At 39.2% G+C, this 22,109-nt stretch overlaps 1 protein-coding gene across 2 annotated transcripts in view; it reads right to left on the reverse strand.

The window, feature by feature from the left end:
* Window positions 1–22,109, reverse strand: part of DYNC2H1 (dynein cytoplasmic 2 heavy chain 1) — a 181,813-nt gene that overhangs the window by 119,672 nt on the left and 40,032 nt on the right. Inside the window, exons 30-44 of one of the 2 annotated variants that reach the window (XM_084783098.1) lie at window positions 21,622–21,741; window positions 19,964–20,114; window positions 16,858–17,063; window positions 15,733–15,915; window positions 14,776–14,958; window positions 13,955–14,178; window positions 13,197–13,312; window positions 10,792–10,991; window positions 9,748–10,012; window positions 7,835–8,042; window positions 5,970–6,099; window positions 3,897–4,052; window positions 2,366–2,625; window positions 1,307–1,553; window positions 32–183 (exon numbers count right to left, since the gene is read on the reverse strand). In XM_084783098.1, the coding sequence (XP_084639224.1) occupies window positions 32–183; window positions 1,307–1,553; window positions 2,366–2,625; window positions 3,897–4,052; window positions 5,970–6,099; window positions 7,835–8,042; window positions 9,748–10,012; window positions 10,792–10,991; window positions 13,197–13,312; window positions 13,955–14,178; window positions 14,776–14,958; window positions 15,733–15,915; window positions 16,858–17,063; window positions 19,964–20,114; window positions 21,622–21,741 (2,801 nt within the window). Of the gene's footprint in view, window positions 1–31; window positions 184–1,306; window positions 1,554–2,365; window positions 2,626–3,896; window positions 4,053–5,969; window positions 6,100–7,834; window positions 8,043–9,747; window positions 10,013–10,791; window positions 10,992–13,196; window positions 13,313–13,954; window positions 14,179–14,775; window positions 14,959–15,732; window positions 15,916–16,857; window positions 17,064–19,963; window positions 20,115–21,621; window positions 21,742–22,109 lie in introns of those variants that run through there. The other variant, XM_084783099.1, reaches the window with a different exon arrangement.

Below are 22,109 nucleotides of genomic sequence, written 5' to 3' on the forward strand. Positions count from 1 at the left end.
GCAAGCATATCACTGTTACTAAGATACATACTCTACAGCACAAAGACGAACAATAGACGTAAATCTGGTGGTCAGCTTGTGTCTCCCCAGTCTTCCTCCAGCTGACATGGAAGCTACAATTTGAATGTTCTCCAGACCAACCCATTCCAAATTTTCATCATAAAATCCTTGGTATGTCAACACCTATATAAAAACAAACAAATGTTTATAAATGGTTTTAACTTTAGATTTCTCTAATCATATTAAGATCATGCATTGGTCACTTGTCTCCTTGCTATAACAAAGCAGCTGACCAGGGCCACATCAGGCAAGCTTTGCCTTACAGTTCAAAGGGACACAATCCACCCCAGCATGCCTGGCAGGGCAGCAGGAACAGGAAACAGCTGGTGCCACTGCATCCTGAGTCAGAAGACAGTGTCAAGCTCTGCTGCCCAGATCCCCGCTCCACCTGCCTTAGTCAGGGCTCAGCGAAGTGAAGAGTGCTGCCCACATTCAGGGTGGGCCTTCCCACTTTAGTCACCAGAAAATCTTCACACACACCAAGGGTTTGTCTGGTGCCTACAGATCATGTCAACCCAACCATCAAGATGAACGATGAAGTATTATCTAAATTGTAATTACTTCCAAGTGTAAGCATCACCCCTTAGTCAACTCAGCAATTTAAGATTGAAGCATTTTAAATTTTTACATCCTGAAAAAGTAGAATTGTTCTGCTCTGCATTTAGTTAATTTGATCTGATTCCTCTTCTTTTAAAATGTTTTCACTGCATTAAACAGTAAAATCCAAATACTATTATAAATTTATTAGCAATTATAGAAAAAAAGCCAGGAGTCAGGAAATAATAAGAAAAATATTTCAGGCTTTCCCATAACTATATTATCATATTATACAACTGCATAATCCATATAAACATAGCAAGCTCTAAAAACCTGGGGCTTTTAATATGATATAATAACATACAGGAATAAATCTTTTACACTAAGTAAGGACATGGGTTACAAAGCCAAAGAGGAAAGGAGGGTACACCCCAGGTTTATAGAGAGAGTAACACTGACGGAGCAACAAGAGCCAAACCTCAAGACCTCCCTAATACCAGCTGCTGATTCCTTCACCGTTTCCCTGACAAGGTAAGGAGTGTAAAAAGCAGATTTCCAAATGGAGAGTGACCAACCTAGAACAAGACTTAAATATTTCATGAATTTCAACTCTATCGATGTGAGCTAGATAAAACTGGTCCAAGAGAAGGAAAGCAGATTTTGTATCTGTAAGAAAAAAATACTGGTTCCTATTACAGATAAGACTTACTTGCTGGAGAAAAGCCACCAAAGTGCTGGTCCCCCACTTGTCTAGCTTGGGCAGGTTGATATCTTTCAGGTATAAAACAAGTCTTTCACAGTCTTTTGGTCTGTACACTCGGCCAGTGTTCGTGCTAATTACCATGCAAGTCTGGCTCAGCTTCTGCAGAAGATGCCGGGAAGTAGTCTGTGCGCTGCAGTGCACTGTAGCGATCTCAGTGGAGCGCAGCTGGGAGAAGGCGTACCTGAGCAGCATCCTGCGGGAGACAGGTGACACTGGGCGGCATCGCACTGGGGAAATGTGCCCAACAAAACACTCCTTACACTCAACATGAAACTGATATCCTTTTCTAAACTATTTCAGATTATGTTGTGAAGGAAAATAATAAACATAGATATGGTCTCCATAATCACCAAAGTAACTTTCTAATTTTTGAAACTGTGAGGAAATGTATATTTTAAGGTATTCCAGGAATTCTTACAGATTTCCTAAGTTCAAATTTATAAGGTATATAGAATACACTAGTTTTCCCCCCATAGTTCATGGAAAGATTTTAAATTCCCCAAGAGTTTTTGCTTTGTTTTGTTAACTACCCTGATTGAATAGGTTTTTTTTTAATTATTATGCCAACATACATGTAAAACTAATAATTCAAGTTTATTCCTAAAGCATGAATAATATGGACACTAAACACAGGTAGCCTACACTAAGCTAGCCACTATTTTTAATAAGAGAGCTGCAGTCCACTGCTAAATTCCTGGCTAAAGCACATAGTAATCTGTAAGTGCATATAAGGGACTCGGTGTTTGTTTGACTGTATGCATGTTCTAAGACCACAACATGGCAGAGAAAATGTCAGTCCTCTCTGTAGTCATTTTTTCTTAAACAGGAGTGACAATGAAAATTGTCCTGTATAAAAGTCTAAGTGCTTTTTAAGCAAAAGGAAGAAAGGAAGAAAGAAGGAAGGAAGGAAAGAAGGAAGGAAGGAAGCTTGCTAGCTTGCTTTTAAATTCTTGGGGAGAAAAGAAATAACTTCACAATATGTATCTCTGAAAGCATTCTTCTTACCCTTTGCCACATCCTTCTGGTCCCACGAGAATAAATGGCTGTTTGGTATCAGAACTTAGCCAAGGTTTGAAATAATCCAGACCCCGCTGCATGTCAGGAGTCTGAATGACAGGAAGGGTGTGGCCACTGCTGAAGTCATCAGCTGTCAGGCTCTCGGGCTTCTTAAGCACGTAGGATGCTAACTGTCCTCGATCAAAGTCATAGTAGGTGTCCAGCGGTCTGTGAGAGTCCGGCGGGGATTCCCGTGCCCAATTAAAAACCTTCAGAGGAAAATGTTTTAATGGGGAGTGTTTACATAGTCATCCAAGTAAATATCTCCATAGTAAATCACTTTGTTTAAAAAAAAAAGTTTATATTTACCACTTCTAAGCAAACTTTAAAAGTAAAACAGTATTTTACCTCAAAATGATCTGAAGTAAAATAAAAATATATATGAAAATACCAATTTGGTAGATATTTATAGATCAAGTTATAAAATTATAAAATATATCTAACTTTTAATAGTTGTCGCACAAGCTGCAGACTTTGTTTGTTTGTTTTTGTTTTTGTTCTTCAAGACTGGGTTTCTCTGTGTAGCAGTTGTCTGGACTCTCTTTGTAGACCAGGCTGGCCTCAAACTCACAGTGATCCACCTGCCTCTGCCTCCCAAGTGCTGGGATTAAAGGCATGCGCCACCACGCCCAGCTCCAAACTGCAGGCTTTAAGAATGCTAAAGCCCTGTTTTTCCCAACATTTCCCAGAACTGACTTCAGTTACAACCACAGCATTCAGTGAGCAACTCTGCTCCTCAACACTGAGAACTGCTGCACATTCTCAATTGTGCAATGAGAATGTTTCAGAGCGGTATACAGGGAGGTGTTACATAGCAGTGGAGAGAGGCTGGAGGCCACACAGCCACAGAGAAGCAAACAGGACAGAGAAAGCAACAGATGAGGTACAAAGCAACAGTGAGCAGAACACTGTGTTGGTCTTCCACAGGCCCAGGCACATATATGGTGCACAGACATACATGCAGGAAAACACCAATACACATAAAAGAAAAAGAAAACAAAAGTCCCTTATGATACAAAAACTGGCTTTCTAACTAAGTGGTTCAAATACAATCTGACATTATTAAAGAAATAATTAGAAATACCTTAATATTTCTAAATGCTAACACTATCCTATTCTAAAGGATAATTTTAAAACAATATTCTTGTAAAATTAAAGCTAAATGAAATAATGGAATATGACTAAATAGGTTTAAACTTTATTAATAGTTTTCTGTTCCAAGCCTTAATTTAACTACAAAATCTCATAAAAATTTTAAGAATATCAGAAATTCTAAGTTTGATATAGAGATATATACACACACACACATACATAAATGCACGAACAGGTATGTAGACCCACAAACATTAAGATGTCCTGTTAGTCTACCAAAATGCATAAATTCATAAGTAAAAGTTACATACCTTGGAACTACATCACTGTGTGGTGAGAGCTAAGGGAGAAGACAAGCTAAGGATGGCAGCTGAAAAATGTTCCTTACCTCCTTGGTAAACTCCAAACGGGATTTCATATTCAGATTTCCACCCAGTCCTCGTATAAGATTAATAATAAACTGATCATGATCTTTGCATCCGTGCAGGTGGGACAACCCATTCATCACGGTCCCGACCAAGCTTGTTTCTACCACATAGTCATTCTGTCAATTAAAATTCATGGAACCAAGGCAGGAAAGACAGACATTAACCAGCGAATGCCAACCATACAAATGGACACAGAGCACTGCTAAAAATCTTTCCATTCGTTGCTTTCATTTAAATAGCAAGTATGGATGCTATTCAGTTTACATATATACGTTGAAAATTCAAAATTATTTTTAAAAGCAATTATGTATTTTGAATGATAAATGCTAAATTCTCAAATACATACATGACACACTTCCTCAACCTAAAGAATATACATACGTATTTTAAAAACTTGAGCCAAGCGCCTAGGTGTGGCTTCCATCTGAAGCGTACACAGTTTCATGTTCTGAGGCCAGCCTCCAGCGTGTAACACTGTCATGAAGGTACAGTCTCTAACAGGCGAGATGCAGTTGGTACAAGCTGATCACTAGGGGTGACCCTTACATCCCTGCTTCTGGCCTGTTTTCTCCGCTTCCTTTGGCAAACAACATGAGGCATAGTGATGCCAAGCACCCCAGCCACCAGCCACAACTGCCGTGAGTTCCATCAAGTCTGCTCTGCTTCCCTGTCATGACAGACTAAAGGTTCTGGGACTACGCACCAGGATTTCTTTCCTGCCTTAACAGTGACACAACAGTAACTACTACAACATACAAACATGACTCTTATTGTCCCCTCTCCTCCATCTACCCTATAACTTAATCATCTTCCCCTTCCATATCAAGTCTCATAAGTATATGCTCCCTAGTATTGCACCTTCAGACAGACAGACAGACAGACACACACACACACACACACACACACACACACACACACACACACACACACACCAAGCAAGCTAGCAGATCTGACAGCATCAGCACTATTAGAATGAACTATCTGGTGAAAAGAAGCTGGACACAGGCATCTCAGCAGCAGGACAGCTACTCACTCACTCCTAACAAACTCACTCTGGAGCTAAGGGGCACGGCAGGCTCGGTCCCTGCCCTCACAGAACCTCCAAATGAATGCAACAGATGTTTGGTGAGTGGGGGGGGCGGGGTAGAAGCAAATAGCAGACACATCTTGTCAGACTAGGGAGCAGGGACCTCCTCCTTCTCCAGGTCTAGGGGAAGCTAACAAATTTGTAACATTTTTAACACTTGTTTTTATTTCTCCAGTTCCTATCCTCACAAGGGAAGAAAAACAAACACAAAAGGATAAAAAAAATAGCAAATTTTCTATTTTTATGCACTTTTGGTCAATATAAAAAAACTGACCTCTAGATCAAATTCAGACTAACAGTCATTTGACATCAAAGAAACTGTTGCTATTCTGTTTAATATATTTACATTTTTCATAAAATCAGTAACGAGCGAATAGCCACACAAAGTGTTAAAAGATCATGTATGCACGGAAGCCTGCTGCCCTCTTCTATCCTGGTAGTGCTCCTTCCATGCTGGTGGGCGCGACGATGTGTTTATGTGGCATCCTCATGCCCCAGGCAGCCCCATCTCTAGGAAGGCACGCTCTCACTCACTTACACTTTGCATATTTAGATGTCTATTTTTATTGCATAAACAAATGTTTCAAATATTACTGTAACTCACTGTCCCTTCTGAATTTTAGTATTAGCTTAATAATGTCTAACATGATATACATCTAGGTAATTACTAACAGTAAAATGAGACAAGATGGTTTTTCTACTGAGAAAAAGACATCCTAGCATTCAAGCTTTTGGGGTCACTTAGGCAAGGTTCTATAGACATGAAAATTAACCGTCTTAAGACTAGCTAACACAGGTAATGTAAGTAGACAGGAAAGGAACAGCAATGCCAACATCTGCTCTACGCCGCGGCCCAGCAGTGTTCTACCACGAGAGAGCAAAAGCAGGCTCAACCCCTGACCGCACTTCCCGCTGCACTGACCATGAACTGCCATGGGCAACTCACCTGCTTTAAAACCCACTGTAAAGCTTTTGAAAAATAATCTCCAATCCAGTTTTCGAGATTACTTCTGTATTCAGCGGGCTGATTCCTCAACCAAGATTTTATCAGGGAATTAAGATCTGTCTCTTCGTCACTACAAGAGATTACCACAAACATGCAAGTTACTTAGGAAGATCCTGTCACCCACTTCTCACTAACTCCTGTTCCTACAGACATCATCCATTAAGTCTTTTGTGTTAGCAGACCGTCGGCATCGGCGACTCCATGTGTGTGCTGTGGAACACTACAGGAGTCACGACACTACTTGAAAGTTCTCATTGGGCCTCTCCACAGATAAATGCCTGGTAAACATCAGGGAAAATAAAGGAACCCGAAAAGGTCCAAGCTAGAGTACACAGCAACCTAAAAGTTAATATATAGCTATAGTTTACATGAAATCACACAAATTCAGTGTGCCTCATACAGCCAGCACGTCTGCCACCAACAATGTACAATCCTCTGCAGCAGTACGTGACTCTGCTAAATATTCACAGCACCCACTTATGTAACTTTTTATCCTCCATAAATATCAGTCTCACTCCTTTCCTCAAGTCTTTCTACTGCTTAAGTTAATGTAAAATACAAATAAATACTGAAATTTTAAACTTACCTGTAAGCCTACCCTTTACTATAATATTCTTACAAGATTCTAAAACTGAATAAATGGTAAATTTATATAAATATTACAAAAAATTGATATACCTAAAATACCATTATTTTTATAATTAACCTTAACATCAACTGAAGTTCATGACTAGTTTAATATAAATGTTTCCAATAATACGTGCAGTGAAACCAAAAGTTAAATACTTTTAAGACATAATCTAAACCCAAGTGAATGACAGCAATGCATCACTCATTACACAGAATGGCCTCCAATTGTCCTGAAATACAGGCAAGATGAATAGCAAATTCTAAACATTTTTGCCAAACTATTACTCATTTCAGAAAATGAAGCTGGTCAAAATGTCAATGCTCTGGTGCATGACTGAGTATGTGAAATCTCTAACTAGTTAGTACTCATTTTTGTCCTTTAAGCCTTTTATCAGCTCACTGGAAAAGTAAAAAGTATTTAGGAAAGAGGTTTTCAAGTTGTGAAATGCCAAGTTTAGGTGAAGGACCTATTATACCCGAATCAGTCTTAAAATCTTAGGAATTTAAAGTTCTGTAGCTAAAATACGCTACAGGGATTTAACTACTATGGTTCTAGTGTTTATTTAGTATGCTTACATATTCAATCTCACCTGCTTTAAAACTCACTGTAAAGCTTTTGAAAAATAATCTCCAATCCAATTTTCAAGATTACTTCTGTATTCAGCGGGCTGATTCGTCAACCAAGAATTTATCAGGGAATTAAGATCTGTCTCTTTATCAATTGAGATTGAGAATTCAATCTCAGTGTCTTAAAATTTTTAAAGGAAATTAAGTACTTGCCTTTTGTCTTAAAAAATAATACTTAAGATATTTTGAGATATGACCAAATTGCTAAAATAATTCACATATAATAAAACAAACTCTGAATCAATTAAACTCCAACCAAAAATGCTAACCATGGATGCAATCAATATGAATATATTATCTGTTCTTTCTTGCAGTTTTTTGAGACAAGGTTTCTCTTTGTAGCTGTGGTTCTCCTGGAGCTCACTCTGTAGACCAAGCTGGCCCCAAACTCACAGGAATCTGCTGCCTCCGCCTCCAGGTGCTGGGGTCAAAGGTCTGCACCACCAGCACCTGGTTATTTGTTCTATTTTTAATTAAGTTAGTTCTGAGCCCAGAATGATAACTAAAGAATATTCTAATATATGGAATAGAAATGATTTGCAGCTTACCTAAGAAATATCATTCCCATTCTAGATATTGTGGCTGGCGAGGCACAACTTAAATCATGAGTTTCAAATACAAAGTTAACATTTGGACCAAACTGAATCCTTTCTCCACTGGGCATGGTGAGCAACCGATTATCATCCAGAACAGAATTCAGAGATTCTACCCATTCAGGGTCAATGTCACCATCACAGATTATCCATGAGCTGACATCTATTTCCAAGACACAAGAATAAGGACTTTAAAAAACCATACATACAGACAGACAGACACAGACACACACACACAGGAATATGTCAGATGCTATAACAGTCCAACATAAGGAATAACGTAACTTTGATCACTTAGCATTAATTTCCACCTTAACATAAAAGAACAGAGTTGAGCAAGCTGAAGCGTCACAGCAAACAGTGCTAGACAAGCCGTGGGCAACCAATCCTGTATCTACTGTCCTAGATCAGCTACAACCCATACAGTATTATTTTGTAAGACGAGTATTACCGTTTCAGTGAGATATAATCTCCCACTCTATGTGACTGGCCACATCGTGAGAATATATAAATGTTTGCTACATAATGTCTCTTTTAGAAAACAAAGAAAACCTAATTTTCACAAGAAATAAAGCACTACCTGCTACCACTTGATTTTAGTATATCCGAGGATGACTGAAGTGGGAAGAGCAGCACCAGGTTGATGTTCACTTATCCTTCCTAAAATCAAGCTGGTTCCCGTTGTACTTTAACACAATTCAAAGAGGGAAATGTCACCACCAGTGTGGGAAAGGGTAGTGCTGGCCTTCATTTAATGTAGTATTACAAGAAGGAGGAGGAGGAAAGGGAGGGAGAGGAGGAGAAGGAGGAAGGAAAGAAGAAGGAAAAAAGAAGAAAGAAGAAGGGAAGAGGGAAGGAAGGAAGAAAGAAAGGAAGGAAGGAAGGAAAGAAGGAAAGAAAGAAAGAAGCAGCAGCTGCTGCCACTGAAGCCACCTTGAAAACCCTTCAAATGGCATCAATTTCTGAATAATTTATCAACTGTCTTATTTGAAAAGGTACTAATTAAATTAAAGCTTGGCAAAGTAATCTACTGAAAGTCTAGTTTCTAAAAAAAAAACAAAAAAAAAAAAACCTCTTTAAAATCAAGTCAAGCTGGGCATGATGGCTTACACCTGTAATGCTAGTACTTGAAGAAGCAGAGGCCTGAGTTCGAGGCCAGCCTGGTCTACAAAGCCAGCCCAGGCTACACATAGAAGCCGTGTCTCAAAAACAAAACAAGCACACAAAGTCAATTCAAATATGATGGCACAAGCCTTTAATACCACCATTGGAGGCAGATCTCAGTGAGTTCAAGGCTAGTCTGGTCTACACAGCAAGTTCTAGCCCAAGGCTACACAGTGAGATCTTGCTCAAAAATACAAAATGAAAACCAAAAACAAAACACAAAACAACACAACTAAATTGATAAAATTTAGATAAAAAAATAAATTGTTTTACTGCTTCAATTTTAAAAATAACTCAGATATGTTCACACTGACAACTTAATGATGTTCAAATATATCAGTTACATTAACAAGGCAGATATTTTTATGCATTCAGTAAATTACTTATGAATTATAATTAATCAAGTTACTCTAAGTTTTGACTATATTACGAGTCGCTATCAGGTGATAAGTCAAATGACAACAAGACCCAAGCATGGTTGGTGGTAAGTGACTATAACCCCAGTATTTATGAGGTTCCAGGCCAGCCTGGACTACAGAGTGAGAATCTGTCTCAATAAAACAATAACAGAAAATAGTAATGGCTTAGTAAAATAGCAAAAGGGCATCATTATAAAGTGTTTTAAGTCACACAGAAACCTTAATAACCACATTATAAACAGGCTATGCTATTCTCTAAGGCTAATAAATTAGACAGGGACCAACCTTGAGGCTCACGAACGACCTGGCGAGCACTATGTGTCAGAACCCCGTCAGACCATTCTCTGGTATCCATGTCTATATGTCCCAGTAACTGGTGTCTGGGCATAGCTTTGGGGTTCATCGTGTACTGTTTTACTACTCTGCCAATTTTACAAAGTGCAGCCCTTAACATTCTCCAAAGGGTAGACTTGCCAGCACCACTTGGACCAACAATGACAACGCCCGTCCTCTGGCGCAGCTGTTCGTACAGTTCTAGAGACTTCTTCATCTAGTAGGAAAGAAAGTGTGCTCACATTGTGATTCGCCACATTCAGCTGCGCTCAGTTCTCTCACCATTCTGCAAACACCTTTCTCCTGGAACTGTAAATTAAGTCTGATTTCTCCACTGGAAAATAAAACCTCAAATAGACCACTAGCGAAATAAATCAGAACGCATTTACAATGCAATCTTTAAGCTCAGCATTTGTCTTTTAAAGAGGTGGCTTTGCATAAAGTTAAAAGCATATATCCTTTATTTTGTGTAGTCATTTATTCATTAAATACATGATTTCTCTCAGTTACTAATTCATATTCTACTTCTTAATAAAAGTTAAAGGGAGATGTTCATTTTAAATGATCATCTATGTCACATAGAGAAGAGCTTTTGGAAGAATTCCTACAAATAAATCATCAAGGTATAACTCAGTTACATGTGATAAATAAGCAAGTTTATATGGCCCATGTATCACACCTAAGATGCTGTGATGGGCAGGCACCAGGAGTAAAACGCAGAGCAAAAACATATACAGATGCTGACTTTCACGCAGATCACTATCTAGTGAAGTGTGGATACTAATCCAACACACACTTAACATTAAACATTCCATGCATGATGGAAGCCAGAACACAGCACAGCAAGGATCCCTAATCTGAACTAGAAAGCCCCAAAAACTGTCCTAGAGTAAGATTAAAGATGAAAACTAAATTAAAAGGTGACTAATAACGATTATTAATAAGGATTAACTAGGAAAGTGCATTAATCTACTCTAAAATACCCCTGGCAGTTACCTGGTTGGGTATGACTTCATAGTTGGCCTCCTCAAAGACTTGCCTTAACGCCGCACTTAGTTCATCGTATTCTACTTCTTTAAAGTCAATTCCAGGGAAAACATCTTTAATCAGTGCATCAAACCGGGTGCAATCAGCAAATGTGAATTTTGACATTGTATTGAGCCTCAATGCTTGTACCACAATATGATTTTCATTAACTACAGAGAAAGTTTAATTTTAAAATTATTTTTGTCAATTCAATAACAAATAAGCTTATAGTATTCCTACTCATTACTAGTTATTAACCAGCATGCTAGGCACACTTAAAAACAGTAAATCATAACTGCTACACTTCATTTCCTATGTTTTGACTGATGAGAAATAAACTCTTTCCATGGGATTTGAATCCCCCCCGTCTACCAGATTTCACACTAAAAATCATTTCCACTCGTATCATTTCCATTTGTATAATACTTTGCCTTTTATGTCATATTATCCTTTAGAAATAAGTACTATTATCATTTCAGTTTTACATACATTGTCTCTAAGACAATGACACACAGTAAATGTTACCACTAGGATTCAAATTCAAGTAAACCCACTCAAGATTCAAGAATCTGCAAATTCCAATGTAATCCGCAAAAAATTTCCTTCCTGAAATAACACTCGAAGCCAGTATACTTTTGGAGGTCACCTAAGACCATCAGAAAACAGATACAGTACTATTAATAACAGTACAAAAATTACAGTTATGAAGTAACAATGAAACTAATGTTATGGCTGCGGGTCACCGCAACACAAGGAACTGTATTAAGGAGATGCAGCATTAGGAAGGCTGAGAACCACTGCTGTAAACAGTAATCTTCAATTTTTCTTTATCAAACTGGCCCCGAAACTCATTTATGCTAAGCACAAATGCTCATATCATTACCAGATTCCAGACCAAGCAATAAAAATACACAAAGGCAAAGACACTGTATTTGAATTTTCTGGCATTTTATCCAAATTGCTGAATATCAGTATACAGATATAAAGAAGCTCCCAAGTTTATTCCAAGTACTAAATTCATGACCATCTTTATTTTCTACACATGAATTTTGAATATTTCTTCAAAATCATCAAAAATAAAAAAGTTATATAACCCTTCCGCAAAACAACTGTCCACTTTTCATGTGAACCTAGTAGCAGAGTTCAAGTATTTCCTTTTTGAAGATGTGAGCCTTTAGCATTTAAAGAACAAACAAGTAATTTCATGCCATCCTTTCTCTATGCTCATATTTTCAGTCTTTCTTCAGACTAAAGCTTGACTTCTAGCACCTTCCATGGAGCTGAATCAGGCCAGAAATTGCTTAAATTTGTTTTTATTGTGAAATTTTTTTCTTTCTCCTTCAACTGTGATTGATAGTCTTGTAACAATTTTTAATAGCAACTTGAAAACTCAGCCTCTCTAAAAGGACACAGGGACCCTTTATTCTATATAGATGGGATGAAAGCATTTGCCTGCTACGAGCCAAGTATGGTCTGAGTACATGCTGATGTGAATAGTTCAGGTGACACACAAATGAGGAAAGGGAAATCGCCACCGAAGAGCAGTAATATAAACAGCTACTGACCAGGGTGAGAGGCAGTGCTTAATCTTGGCTGCCTCACTTTGAAGGTAAGATAGCCTTAGTGACATGTTTACAGCCAGAAAGTAGGAATCAGGGAAAATTATAGTTTTACTGTAGGAAGTCTGGCCAGCAGCACCTTCACCACGGAAAGGAAGCCAGTAAGTTACCCAGGTGACGTCATGCCACGCACCTAGCAACAGAACATGATAAACAGCATGTGCCCCTGCCGCCTTCTCTCTGCTGAGAGCCTGATCTCATCACAGTCTACCATCTTCATCTACTGGAAGGAAAAACACCATGACGTCTCTGCTAACTAAGTCACACGCTCCTGTGAACACCTATAACCAGGAACTCTGAGGGTAGACTCCTAGAGTGTGTGGCCATGGGATCTCATCAGGTCTCCCAGGGTGGCCTAGAACCTCGTCTTCCTGTTTCAGCTCCTCAGTTCTGGGATTGGAGGCACACATCACAGCCTGTGAAATCTAATGAACTTTACATTTAAAGCAAGTAGATTCAATTATCCTTTCACACATCACTACTACTTCATATGCAATGTACCCTTGAATTTTCCTGTCAAGCTAAAAGTATAAAAAAGTCAGAATATATAAAGTTTAACTAAAAAAAAAAAAACAGTAAAATCACTCAATTAACTGATACAAGTATGCCACACTAACGTAAGATGTTAAAAGTAGACAAAACTCTGCAAGGTTTACAGAAATTATCTACACTGTATCTACAACCTTTCAGTAATACAAACTATTCTAAATTAGAACATTTAAAATAAGGCACTTTAATTAGAATAATCAACCATACCATCTTGTTTTGTGCCATTTTTCTTCAAGTGTCTGAGAAGATTCCCGCTTCCTCTCAGAACTGTCTTCAAAGCTCTCAGCCCCCAGTCATAATGCTGCTGAGGCGTCAAAAGCTCCCTGAAATCAAGATGCACAATGGTTAACTTTGCAAGAAATTACTTTTAGCATCACGACCAGAGAAATTAATACTAGAATTTCATTAATTTACACAAGAAACCCAGCACACAAAATGATCACTCAAGAAAGCAACTGAAGAAAGAACCACAGGACGAGACAAACTCCTCATGAACAGATGTTTTCCTAACGAAGACGCTAAATGACAAGCAGCTTTCACTTGATTCAAAACATCTTCTGACAAGCAGCTCACGCCTCCTCCTTCAGCACCATCCCCATTCCCTAGCATCTAGTAAATGGTATGAGCCACAGCTGTCGGTTGTCTAGGATGCTAAAAGTTCATCTCTAATACTGGAAATAAAACACATAAAAAGACCCCTCTAAAGTGCTGTAGCCTCTGGGTGGTCAGCTGGGAAACTGGTAAAACAGCCATTTAGTCAGAACATCTGGTAAAAATATTGTGAAAAAAAAGTATCACATTAATGACAATTAAGAAAAAGAACAGCTCTAATACATAAACTTTTATTGCTTTTTGGAATAAAATATGCCATATTCATACTACAAGCCCACTATATAAACTAGAAAAATATGAAAAGATGAGCATACAAACAAATCATTACAAACACAAAATACGGAAGGACCCACCTAGCTAAGTTGAAAATGGCAACCAATTTTCTGCCCAGTTCTTTAGCATCCTTGAAGCCCTCTGAATACAGAATCACTTCTGCTATAAGATCATTGTCAGGACGTGACATCGCCACTGGTCTGAAAAGCTGTTTGAGATTATCTGGAAGTTTCTGTCTTCCTCCATAACCCTTTCCAGCAGGATTCATGGTGATAAAAATTCCAGAATTAGAATTTATTTCCACCTGAAATATTAATATAGAAAACAGACATCAGCCGGGCACAGTGGCACCCTGGGAGGCAGAGGCCAGCCTGCACTACAGTGTGAGTTCTAGGACAGCCAAGTCTACACAAAGAAACCATGATTCAGGAAAAAAAAAAAAACTCTACGCCTAAGTCCAACATCTTTGCAAAAGCAAAAGCAGCCTCCAATACACATCGTTCTGTAATACATGATGACAGCTCATCATGCGTTAGAGTGGACTTCCTTCATAAGTTTCCAAAGAACCTAAGTTTAAGAGTAGGTAACTCACTTCAATGTCTATTTACTCACAGTGTATCTTTGGTATTTATGTCAATAATGATTAAAATACAAACTTTGAAAATTAGACAAACTTCAATTCAAATTAAAGATCCCTACACTTTTTGTTATCAAGCTTGGTTTCTTCATCCATAAAGTAGAACAGCAGCATTTGCTTCAAAAGCCTATATTGAATGAGAAAGCACATTAAAGCACTATATACACTATGATAGTTCAGAAACCTAAAAGCCATTTCACAGCTGGTCACACAGGTCACAGAGCAGAGGCAGCAGTGAGGCCAAGTCACACCAGGTGTCCCCACCTCCTTGCCAAGCAGCTCACAGACGGTTCTGTGGTTCTTCAAAGCATCCTGAATGGTCTGGATCTGCATGGAAACGGCTGACAGTACAGCTTCCTCCAGTCTATTGAACTCATCAAAGCAACCCCAGGCTCCACACTTCACCAAGCCAACAAATATCCGACCCATTGACTTCACATCAATGCCCTGAAAACATTAAAAAAACTGTTTTCATTAAAAATGAAAATCTCTAGTGTTAGTAATAATGATATTTTGTGCAGATAAGCTAATAATTTTTCACCCACCAACATCAACTTTGTTTTGTTTTGTCTTTAAAATAAAAATTAGGGCAAGTATAGTGGTGCACAGCTGTAATCCTAGCTCCTGGAGGCTAGGACAGAATAATGGTTAATGTCAGTGCAGCCTGGACAGTCTGGGAGTAAGGGTGGGGGAAACTAAGAAGTTACTTCAGGAAATATTCTCAAAGGCACACAGAACAAAGAGAAGATGTCATTGCAGTCATTCTTAAGTCAGAGTAAAAACCCTACACTGAATGTTAAAAGCACAAAGATACATTTAGGGTTTATTTTTCCTTATTGTTCTTACTAAAAATCTTTTTGTCCAGTATAATAAAAACACTCATTATGCATTTAAAAATGTTTCTTCACAATAACTCTCCTTATTAAGTTTGAGAAGTATACCAAGTACAAACTCTATACATCTTACTTGTTAATTGAAACCAAACTTTTGCTTAATTGATTAAATCTAGACTGACTTTAAACGGATTGTGGTAATTATGCCTGTGATGCTGGCAATTGCGGTACTGGTGAAGAGGCCCACAGAGGCCCAGGAGTTTGCAGTCTTCATAGACAATTCAGCAAGTCATCACCATCAGCCAGTGATTGAAACCAAGTCTTTCATATGTATGCACAAGCAAAATAGCCCAGCCATTTAACACTGTAGGGTTTCACACCTTCATACCTCATCACAATTAAAAACTAAGACTTGTCTCCCAAGAAGTCCACCGAGCGCCTTCACGGACTCAGTCTTCCCCGTCCCAGCCGGTCCATAGGGGTTCCCTCCGAGCCCCATCTTCATAGCTTGAGTCAGAGTGAGGTAGCACTTGTCTGTCAGCGGAGTGTAAACCAGCTTGGGAGCGTTACCCTACATGGGGAAGTGAGGTGTTAGCTCCATCCCAGTCAGAAAGCACATGCGCAGCACACAGGTTTAACTGTTCAGCACAGAAGACTTTCAGAGTTCTTCCTAGTGAACTAAGTCTGAAAAGCGGAAGCTGGACTAGAGCTGCAGTCTTAAGCATACATCTCATGACAGCCTGGGAGACTTGAGCAGGGTCAGGGCTCCAAATAGTCTCTTTCATTCTTAATGAGGGCGCAGTATTACAACACCTCAGCAAACAGATATGTATTACACAGGAAATATGCCACTTCATATCTGTTAACTCATGTAATTTACTTCCTGAGACCACAAAGTAAAAAGGTCTTTAAAATTATTAAAATGATGAATTTCAAAAGTTTCGTTTTCTATGCTACAGGAAAAAATATATCCTGTTCCTTCAGCCATTTGTGGACTGTGGTGTTATTTCCTTTAAGAAGGTCACTTAGGTGCTCCCTAACATGATTGTTCTGACGACTGATTATGACAGAAAAGGGCACAAGTGATACAACTGGACTTTTTGGAACCATTTATATGATTTAAGTCTTTTATCTGAAAAATCCTATTCCTTGCAAATTGAAGCAATCAATCAGCAAACACAGTGCGTGTGGAACTATGCACACGCCCCACTACTTGACTGGAGTTGCCCGTATACAACTCTCTTGAGCTAAAGATGATATGAAGCTCAGCACAAATATTCATGGGAATATTCTTTCTCATGGGAAGGATATATCTCAGCGAATTCAGTGACAAAGGTAATGTCAACATTTTTGTAAGTAGAATAATGTTTCATTTATTCTTATATGGCACCTTGCAAATTCTGAACAAAAGACAGTTTAAAAAACTGAAATACAAATACTATGTTTTCCAATAGCAATTTCCTTTAAATAGTTTCTATCCAGAAAAATCAAACGCTTCTACCAAAAGTCCTACCTGGTACTCGTATGTATACTGAAGTTCAGAATCCACCATTTGAACATAACATGTATGGTCACTTTTCATATAGAATCTAACTTGTTTTTTCCAAGCCCAGTCGTCAGTTGTATAAACTTGAACTTGGTTTAATTGCTTCACAATATCAATATTATGGATAATATCAAGAATTAGTGCCTTAAGCTTAAGCTCCAGAATTCCTGATTCTACACATAAAAAACAAGACACAACGTTAGTGTATGAACTGCACCATGTACACATATGTGCTATGTGAAAGACTCTAAAAGACTTCAATATAAGAAGAAAGGGAGAATGGGGAAATAGAAGGATCCAGAGGGTCCTAGAAACCTACAAGTAGAACATTATAATGGATAGATCTGGGCCCAGGGGTCCTGCTCAAACTATGGCACCAGCCAAGGACAATACGGGATGTAAACTTCGAACCCCTACCCAGATCTAGTCAATGGACAGGACATTCTCCACAGATGAGTGGAGAGTCAGGTATGACTTTCACATGAACTCTGGTGCCCCATATTTGACCACATCCCCTGGATGGGGAGGCCTGGTGGCACTCAGAGGAAAGATAGCAGGCTACCAAGAAGAGACTTGATACCCTATGAGCATATACAGGGGGAGGAAATCCCCCTCAGTCACAGTCATAGGGGAGGGGAATAAGGGGAAAGCGGGAGGGAGAGAAGAATGGGAGGATACAAGGGGTGGGATAACAATTGAGATATAATATGAATAAATTAATAAAATATATTTTAAAAAAGACTTCAATATAGACTCCAATACTGTGATAACAAGTTATGCAAAACAGAAAGTCAACAAGAAATGGGAAAAACTGCAAAAGGCATAAAATTTAGTCAGCTGAGGAGCCCAGGAGAATAAGCACACCATCCCCTATCCCTCTGTAAATGCAGTGAAAACCCTGCGTGCAGTGGCTCTTATGGCTCAAAAAGTAAGGAATGCGTGCCAGAAGTACGCCTGCTAAGCAGGCCAACAGGAAAGTCACACTCTTTTGCTGTTTTTCCTTTGGAATACCAAGTCCCACATCTTATATAGGCAGAAGTTGAGCTTGGTACAGAAAAGAAATCCAGCAGACCTCCCTCTAGCTAACGTTTGAGAGACAAGAAAGGTCTCACAACCTTAAAACACTGGCAACTGGGACCCGGAAGGGCAGAAAGCTCCAGCAAGAAGCCATCTTCTTCCATGATGCAAGGAGGAATTCTGGAGAAAAGAATTTCTTTTCTCAAAACGAAAATCCAAGAGGAAAGGGCAAACCATACTTGCTCACTGTCCTCCCATGAGTGGCACAGACAACAGATACATTCAGAGCACACAAAAGAATAAATACATGAAAATGCCACAGGACCCAAAGGGAAGCAGAGAAATCCCGGGATGACAACAGAAGACAGGTGACACTTCAAGAACTTAGCACTGTTGGGGACACAGCGCACACAGGCTGGAGTCATACAGCACAGTCTGGAGAGAGACTGGCACTGGAGCCACAACCCAGAACTTATGACTCGGTCACTAAATCAAAACTGGCCACTTGTGCCTGAGAGTCAAGCAGGACCCAGCAGACACTTGTAACAATAAGAAATGCCCAGAAAAGAGGCAAAATGCAGTTGGGATATACTATATGAGAGAAAAATGAAAGAAAGAAGGAAACAGAAAAGAAAGAAATGCCCAGAATATAGTTCATAATTATTTAACACTCAAAGACTCAAAACCATCTGAACCTACGTAAGAAGAGACAATTTCCTGACACCTCTACCAAAGAAGAAACCCTGAAAGACCTTAAGGACAATTTAGACAGTGCTCTCCAGCAAGGCTGGGAGGGAGAAGGCACTGTCAGATCACTCAGCAGACTACCCTGCTTATATGATGCCTTGCCTCAAACAACAGCAGCAAATACTCTATAAGTACAGGCGCTTCTAAAATGAATGGGAACAATTTCAACAAAAAATTTTTAAAATGTGAAAAACAAAACAAATTTTAAGCTTAAAACTACAAACCAGAGTTTTTTCTATCTTCAATTTTTAAAAAAATGTATATATATAATTACTCTCATTAAATCTTTGAGATTTATGTTTTTGATATGTTTAAGATGTTCATGTATTACATTTACCCCTCATTGTCCCCCAACTCCTTCCAGATTCACTCCTCATCTTCCCAACCCTAACTCTCAACTTATGCCCCTTATTAAAAAAAAATGACATTTGCTTTAACATATATAATATATATATATAAGAACATTGTTTATAGACAAACAAATTGTCCATCACTAGTCAGAAAACACAAAGTGAAAATAAAGCGGAATGATATTTCAAAATGTTGGAAGTAATGGAAATACCCTTCAGAATCAAGGGTGAAACAGGACATCCTTAGGAAGATGCGTATTAACTGCAACTGACTGTAAACAAACATCTAAAAGTTACTGAGCTGGAGGAAAATGGTACCAGAAGGAACTCTGGAGTGTGAGGACTGAGAGAACCACCACAGAAAGGGTATGCATTAAGGTACAATGGAGTCGATCAGTCTTTTCATCTCAACTCTTTAAAATACATTTTAGAGTTAAAAGCCAAAATTATAACATCATGGACTATCACAGTATATAAACGTAACATGAGGGAAGGATAAAGAAACTTATGTCGGTAAAGTTTCCGCTTCAAGTACTATCTACTAATTCTGAATACAAGATAAAAAGTTACATATAAACCAGGCATTGTGGCACACCTTTAATCCCAGCACCCAGGAGGCAGAGGCAGGCAGATCTACAGAGTGAGTTCCAGGACAGCCAGGACACAGAGCAAGCTTGTCTCAAAAAAAAGCAGATAGAGAGACAAAGAGACAGAGAGAGAGAGGGCAGGGACGGGAAGGGAAGAGAAGAGAAGAGGAGAGAGACAGAGAGAGAGAGAGAGAGAGAGAGAGACAGAGACAGAGAGAGAGAGAGAGAGAGAGAGAGAGAGAGAGAGAGAGATTTAAGTCTACTATAATTCACTGAGTCATCTAAGCTATGTGCAAGAAGGATCGGTAGTTAAAAGCACACATCACAGATATGGTAAGACAGAATACAACAGAAAGTTCCCAGGCTCCATACCTGAGTTCCCCGGGTCCTCAGAGCTCGTGTCCACACTGGTGTAGCGCTCAAGCTTAGCCACCAGTTGTGTTTCAATCTGGTGGAGACTGTGGTCTTTGATGGCATTTTCTATATCTTCAGTAAACTTGATCTGCTCTGCCAAGCATAGTATCTGTTAAAGAAGAAAAATTATTCTTCACACGGATAAAGTCCTACCAGTGCTTTTTTGTCCTGCAAACACATATCTACATTACTAAACCAATACCAAGAAGATTAAAACTCAAGAGCATGGGCTGGCTAGCATCTTCCATCTTCACACTGTAATATAAAGAATATATAAATATATACACTTTTAAATATTAAAGTGAAAAATAAATATAGACATATGTATCTACAAGCTAAATTTACCCAAGGAAAGGGCTTTCCACATTCAATGGTACCCTAGTTTCCCTGACTGTTCTACACAAGCTCAAGCAGTTCACAATGTAAAGATGAGTCATTTTGTATTCTGTGATTCAGGATGATTTCCAGTGCACATTATTACAACTGCTGGCCTCCTTGTTTTTGTTTCAACTATTACTAAAAATGTTAAAGCTTAAACCTAGTTTTCAAACTACCTTAGTACCAGGTCCAGAATTATGAACAATGAAAGACAAAGACTAAATTCAATAAATCTTAAAAGATTTTAGGAAAAAAGTAACTTCAGATACACATGAAATGGTATCCTGATGTCACTATTTCCACCTTCTCAGGAGAAACAATTGAATGTTTGTTTGCATTGGAAGGGCTTGAGATAGATCCTCTGCTACCACTTGTTTTTAAAATGACAATACTGTTCATGGCCATCCATGTGTGTGCACCACACAGCCCACAAGCTGAGTTCAGAAGATAAACTTACAATTGTTAGTTCTCTCCTTGCACCCTGTGAGCACCAGGAGTCAAACTCAGGTCATCAGGCTTGGTGGCAGGATGTTGAGTACACCGTTCTGTGAGAACTGCCCAACATCTCAATGCTCACCTAAGAGCTCAACTTCGAATGACCTACACTTGCTAATGTGAATGTGGCAAAACCCTTAGCAAAGCGGTACCCTGAACACAGTCATTTCTAGTGCTCCATCATTCTCAGCCTAGAACAAGGTCTAGAAGGTACAGTATCCAGGATCCAGTGTTGCAGGGATACAATGCCCTTAACATTATTTTGCGGCCATCTCTATAACCAACCATGTGGCCTAGCTTTAAGGCTCCCAGCCAGTACTCCAGCTCAGTGTGATTTCAACTAAGTTCCTCCCAGCTCCACCCTCTGAGATGATGCCATGAGAGGGGTAGAGGGGTAGGCAGCAGCGGTACAAACCCTCTTCTTCAATGACGATGGCCTCACCACCTAAGCCAGGAAGTTAGCTTCTGCCTAATTCCCTCCACCTCAATTTTTTTCTCCCCCAAGAAATAACGGAACCTGCCAATAACCTGCTGCTGTGCAGCTCATCCTCCCAGGGCTGAGGGCAGAAGACAAAGCTTTTACGATGAGTCTGATGCGCTGCCTATTGCACTAAGGAGGCAAGTAAGACCAAGGCTTTTAAAGGAGTGTGGATTACTGCTAAGTACTGGCCAACAGCAGAGATGCCAGTTAATCTGAGCCAGCTGACCCATGCCTATCATAGCCCAGACACAGACCCTCTCACCTGGGAAGGGAACAGAGATGGGTCGATGGCACCTTGTGAACTTCGCCCAGCAGTAACACATTCCTTCAACAACTGTTTCAAAGTTTGCTTCATTTCCAAAGCCAAATCATTCAACCATGCCTGAAAGAGAATGGAGAAAATAATATGCAGGAGTGATGAAATAAATACACAGTCCATGTCTGACCACATTCTTTCAGTGCAGAAAGGGGGTGTGAACTCCTCAAATGCACTGTGTGGTGTATCACTTTTTATTATTTAAATTTTTGAGAAAAACAGCTTTGTTTCGTTTCACTTCTTGACACAGCATTAAGTGTGAACACCCCCAGTACTGACTACCACTGACTGGTAATGATATAAAAACCTATATGACCATTTCAAAAGAAGCCCAGCTCATTATGATCCAGCTGGACAGGTCATGCGCAAACAACTAGCTGAGTCTCCTGGTGACCTAGTGACTGGAAAAGTGCAACCACAGAAGGGGCTGCCTC

This window comes from Acomys minous, assembly GCF_964271855.1.
Source record: "Acomys minous genome assembly, chromosome: 5".
Taxonomy (NCBI): Eukaryota; Metazoa; Chordata; class Mammalia; order Rodentia; family Muridae; genus Acomys; species Acomys minous.